General features: G+C 30.4%; 1 protein-coding gene across 2 annotated transcripts; it reads left to right on the forward strand.

Annotated features, from left to right (window-relative positions):
* LOC109792686 (F-box/FBD/LRR-repeat protein At3g14710) lies at nucleotides 1-3,055 on the forward strand. 2 transcript variants are annotated; one of them, XM_083065814.1, is made up of 4 exons: nucleotides 1-55; nucleotides 131-1,181; nucleotides 2,278-2,421; nucleotides 2,548-3,055. In XM_083065814.1, exons 2-4 carry the CDS (start codon nucleotides 228-230, stop codon nucleotides 2,833-2,835), a joined length of 1,386 nt encoding a protein of 461 aa, XP_082921940.1. In that variant the 5' UTR covers nucleotides 1-55; nucleotides 131-227; the 3' UTR covers nucleotides 2,836-3,055. The 2 variants fall into 2 exon arrangements, with proteins under 2 accessions (XP_082921940.1, XP_020207708.2); XM_020352119.3 differs by having other exon boundaries at nucleotides 17-1,181.
* The last annotated feature ends 2,788 nt before the right edge of the window (nucleotides 3,056-5,843 follow it).

Raw genomic sequence — 5,843 nt, forward strand, 5'->3', positions numbered from 1 at the left:
AACATAAGCCTTCCCCATCTTGGAAAGTCATTAACTCCTTATTAATTTATTTCAAGTTGTGTATCGTTCTTCCTATCGCATTGTTAAGCTCTTTCTTTATTACTATTTTTAAAATTTTAAATTGTTACAGGTTTGTAGGAAGCTGCTAGGACTTTTGATCTTTCTACTTTCCCAATTTCACAAATTTGGTCCTTCCAAATAGTGCATCAGGTTCTGTATCTGTAGCCATGGATTCAAATGCTGCAAAAAGGGATGATGCAACATGCCAAACCATGGTTGAAGCAAAAGACATAATAAGCAAACTACATGATAGCATTCTTGGTCACATATTGTCTTTCATTCCAACTATGGAGGCAGTCCACACTAGTGTGTTATCAACAAGATGGATTCATGTTTGGAAATCCATCACCAATCTAAAGTTTGATGATAGTGTGCTTTGTTGTGGGAAGAGGATGCAAAAGGAACAATTTGTGTGTTTTGTGAACACAATGCTTCTTCACCATGTCAATTCAAGTGTCCAAAGTCTCTCTCTTTGTTTAACATGGTATCATTATGATTCATCACAGGTTAGTGCATGGATTTCCTCTATATTGAAAAGGGTTGTGCAAAATCTTCATATTCATATTCACTATGCTGATAAACTCCTCTTTCCTTCCCAAACCCTCTTTGGTTGCATCTCTCTAGTACAATTGGTGCTTCAAATGAGATGCACTCTTAGTGTTCCAATCTTTTCTTGTCTTCCAAATCTTCAAAGTGTTACCCTTTCTGGGATCATGTTAGTGAGTGAATCCGAATCCTCCAATTATTCAGAAGATATAATTCTTAGATTCCCACTTCTCAAAGTGTTTGAAGCCAGAGGATGTGAGTGGCAAACTAAGCAGAACATCAATATAGAAGCACCTCTACTTGAAAGGTTTTCCATAGCAATATGGAGATCTCTTTCAAATGAATCACATAAATCTGGCATCAAGATTTTTGCTCCTTATCTAGTAGATTTCTCTTATGAGGGCGATCTTGAGCAGGATATCATTCTATTGAATTCTTCATCAATTCGTAGTGCTTCTGTGGTGATTGTTATGGATGAAGACAAAATGGACAGAATGGAAAATCTTGGGTTTCAAGTGCATAATCTTCTTGCACAAATCTGTGAAGTGGAACAACTGAAATTACTGTTTTACAAGGTATTTTTTTTTTCTGTGGTTGCATAACATGTTTTATTTTTGGTAAGAAAGCAATAATTGTCTGGAAATGTAATTCAATTAGAATGACTACTTTTAGAGATAAGCTTTTTGCAGACGAAAATGATGATTAACGATTATTTGTAGTTTCAACTATTCATTGCATAATATACATTCAAGTTTTTCAACTATGAGAAAAAAATAGTCATACTTAATTATATCTTATGTAGAGACTAATTTTAAATCATATGATTTGGTGCTCTCTAATAATTTCTCTGAATATAAACGCATCATCTTTTTAAACTCTCATGTCAATGGCTTTCATTTTGTCTCTATCTCTTATCATATTATATAATATATCACACTTGCATATTTATTTATATTATCACCCACTAGGTGTTGAATACTATTTACGGTATTAAAATATCATTTTTGTTTCAACTATCCTCTGGCTATGGTATGCAGAAAAATATTTGGCCTGTTATGGTATTGTCTCCTTTTTAAAATTTTATAGTCGAATATGTCAACTTGATCAATTTTATTAAGTACACTTTAGACTTTGGTGCATTACCACAACAACCCTGTCCTTGATCATATCATCATAGCACGACTGTTTAATTTTAATAATTAATAAGCTTTTGCTTTTGGGAAATGATTAACATAATTAAAACAGAAATAATTTAACCAAAGTACTGGACATATATTAGCAGCGTGTCCCACGAGTTTACCCTACCTACTACAGTACTACTCAATTCATATACTTTTGCTACTTTTTAATAGTTGTTTAACATTGTTATACACAAACGGTAAAAAAAAAAAAAACATAACAAATTTTTCTGCTTTTCATTCAATGATTTTAATGCTTATTAGTAGCATTATTTTTCCATTGTAATAATATATATTAGTTGTTAACGTGTAAATTAATTAAAAAGTAGATAAAATGTAAGGATATAATTGAAAAAATAATAATTAATGTAATTTTGAATTTTGAAAGAAACAGGAGGGTACTTTCTTAATCGTGGCTATCTTGCAAATTGTGAAAAGAAAGAGTAAAATTTATTATTCTGAGAATTTGAACTAGTTTTTCCTTGTCAAACAGGTTTTAATGCATGGTACCAGTATTTTCACCAATCTACCAGTATTTGGAAGGTTGACTTATCTGCAACTAAATGAGGTTTCTTGTGAAGCTCTGCTGAACTTGCTCCATAATTCTCCAATTCTCAATACTCTTGTTTTACAAAATGTAAGTCTTGAATTCACTGAAATTCAAAGTTCTTGTTAATATGTGTGTAGTGTGTTAATTAATTAGACATATAATTAATACAAATGATGGAGACTCATGTCACACAAAATATAAAAAATGTTTCAGGGAGTATTTGACTTGAATAAAGATGTGTTGACATCTGCATCAGTGCCTCAATGCTTTGTGTCTAGCCTCAAAGATTTTGAGTTTAGAGGATTTAATGTGCATGAGCATGAGCTTCTTCTGGCAAAATTTGTGTTGGCAAATGCAGCAGTGTTGGAGAGAATGAATATATGCACAGCTTTTTGGCTAAGGTATTCAAATATTGACATGGAGAAAGTGAAGGAGCAAATACTCTCTTTTCCAAAGTGTTCTAGCCTTGTCATGATAGAATTTTCTCATGTCAACGATTAATTCCTGAAGCCACAACTGTTATCCTTAGTTTCTTCTATCTCTAACTGGAATCTCTGGACCATAACAATGTAAAAATTAAATGATGTGTATACAAATAAGTTGAAAGAAACTATAAGGCTTTAGGTTTTAGAAAGTACTCTTTCAGAAGCTTTTAAATGAGCATGTATACAGAAGAGTTGCTTATTTAAATAAGGTTTAATTTTACTTTTGTTACCAAATATACCTAATCTTATAAATTTTGTCTCTACATATTATTTTTTAGTTTCAAAAATAAAATCTCTATATTTTCAAATTTTTCCTATGTTAGTTGAGTATTCATTTTGTACATGAGATGCTGATATACTAGTACATGATACTAATATAGATTGATAACTGAAATTGTCATTTGCATGAAGGTTCATTTGAAGGTGTATTTGTATTCCCTAAATTTAAGAATAATACGAGTATGTGTTTAGTATTATTAATTATCTTTTTGCCCCCATATTTTAAAAATTTGAACTCATTGTCTTCAATTTTTCCGCTGTTTCCATTTTGTGTTTTGTTTGTTAGTTTCTTTATTGTATTTTAATCTTTTTTTTCAACTCATGCTTTTATGTTTTATATTCAGTTGGACATTTAATTGCCATGGGATGTTTTTTTTTCTTATTGTTATGTAATATTTATGTCATTATTTTCATATGTACAATAATAATAATAATAATTATTATTATTTATTTTTAAATATTTTTTTCACTAACTCAAGGTATTAAGTCCCTCACTGGTCGATCATGAGGACTTATAATTAATTAATGTGCAAAATATGAAATATTTTTAAAGTATGAAACAAAAGATGCAACATTTTGAAAGTGTGGCAGAAAAACGTGTAATATTTTGAAAGTATGGAAGAAAATGAGAGAAAATAATAAATGGTAAAACACATTGTTCCTGTATTAGGAGACACACCTTGATAATCCGAGTTGTCGCGATCTTGGTCCTTGGTCTAGGTCTTCTCGTTCCGTTCTAGGTAGTCCGAGGAGGGAGAGGTGCCTGCAAAAGATATTCTGATGCTCAAGTAAGGGATCAGCGTATTAAATGCAGTAGTTGAAATTAATTACATACCTCATTGGGGATCTATTTATAGTGGTTGTTGTTGGGTCGTGATTAGGGACTGAGCCCCAGGAAATTAGAGGGTTAAATCAGTGTATTAAGCAAATTAATCTCTCCTCAATTGGTCTGGCTTAACACCAAAAGCTAGAGCACGCAAAACTTTCTGGCCGAACAGTCCGACCACTATTTAACCGAGTCTGACACACTTGTTGTAGTCGGTCAGATCGATTGAGTTGCATTTTCGGCCTGGTCGATTGCCATCCGGTATACACACAAAATTGTTGGTATTTATTCTTTGAATATCCTGACCATTCCATGCAACTTACAAACATTACATTTGTACCAATAAATCATGTCAATATCAATTGCAAACTACCATTTGATTTTCTCTATTTTTCTATAACATAAAATTGTCAAAATAGCAATATAAATTCACATGTATTATTTATTTCATTTAGTAAAAACATTCATGAATTAAAAAAATACTGTTATAGTTATTGTAACGTCTAATCGTATTTTTATTAATCACGGTAATATACATATATATATATATAATATTTGTAGCTAGAAAACACATGTATAATAATATTATACATTATACCATACCATAACTATTTTCTACTACGCGCGTAGTTGCTTTCCTTACATATACATAGTACAGATTATTACATGCCTATCATATCATAGTTTTTCTTTTTCTACTTCTATAATAATTACATGGGTGGTTGGAACAAATTTACGATAGAGTTCACATGATTTGCTGGGGGTAAGTAAAAAGTAATAACGATGGGTTCATCTATCACCGTGGGAATTTCTTGATATGGAGAAAAAGTGAACGAAGACACAGCTACTCCATTGAAAGTTACTAAGTTGGCTAGAGCATCAACACTCCATGTTGTGCCAGAGAAGACTGCAGAAATTACCGAAGGAAAAGGAGCGGGAATCGCTGGAACATCCATCTATATTTATTTAATAATTTTTATGATTTTATTACACAAGAAACATAAGGAGTGAGAACGATTTTCAAATAAATATTTATAATTACATAACATGTGTAGCAATAATTAATAAAAAAAATATGTATATATATATATTAATAATGATTAACATTAAAATTTGAATTAAACTTGTAGTGACTAGTCAGGATAAATGAGCATTATCATATCAACCAATAAAAGGATATTTCACCTTAATCAACAATAAGATATTTCACCTTCATTTCTTACTCATTTAAATCCCCAAGGTCAAACCTCCAGCTACAAATAATTCAAATTTTATCTTCTATGGCCATAGAGTAATATTTATCTTTAAAACGAGTCCAAGACATTTTAACAAAATTATATTATAATCAATCATAAAAACAATCACGCTAAATAAATTTGAGAATTTATCATTATTTAAGCTTTAATTAAATAACATATACGTAAATAAAATATATTAAGAGCACCAATTAATTAAATGACAATGATAATAAATTAATTAAACAATATAAAATATAAACACCCTAACAATTATTATGGACGAAAACAATCATAGATTAAACAAATAAATGAGGTTAGAGGCACCTCACTAGATAAAAATAACATAAATAAATAAACATAGGAATATATAAAATTAAAGAGATAAAGTTCTCCTCCCCCTTACCTTGAAATGCCCACTTATCATGTGCTGTACATTCCCTTTTTTCTAATTATAAAAATTTATGCTGTACATTCCCTTTTTTCTAATTATAAAAATTTATAAGGCCAGGGTAGGATTTGAACCCAAGACCCAGTACATGTAGTCCTTAAGTACAACTAGTTAAACTACTGAACCATTTTATTTTATATGTCTATAACAATATGCAAATTTATATTAAGCTATTTTTTGTAGATAATATTTATAATATAATTAGATAGCACACATACACACACACACACATA

The sequence above is a fragment of the Cajanus cajan genome, chromosome 10 (genome assembly GCF_000230855.2).
Source record: "Cajanus cajan strain Asha chromosome 10, NIPB_CcT2T_4, whole genome shotgun sequence".
NCBI lineage: Eukaryota > Viridiplantae > Streptophyta > Magnoliopsida > Fabales > Fabaceae > Cajanus > Cajanus cajan.

Excerpts from the sequence above, each read along its gene's own strand:
- LOC109792686 (XM_083065814.1), top strand. The coding sequence starts at position 228 with ATGGATTCAAATGCTGCAAAAAGGGATGATGCAACATGCCAAACCATG. Across the intron at positions 1,182-2,277 it reads TGAAATTACTGTTTTACAAG|GTTTTAATGCATGGTACCAG; the intron begins GTATTTTTTTTT and ends CTTGTCAAACAG. Across the intron at positions 2,422-2,547 it reads ATACTCTTGTTTTACAAAAT|GGAGTATTTGACTTGAATAA; the intron begins GTAAGTCTTGAA and ends AAAATGTTTCAG.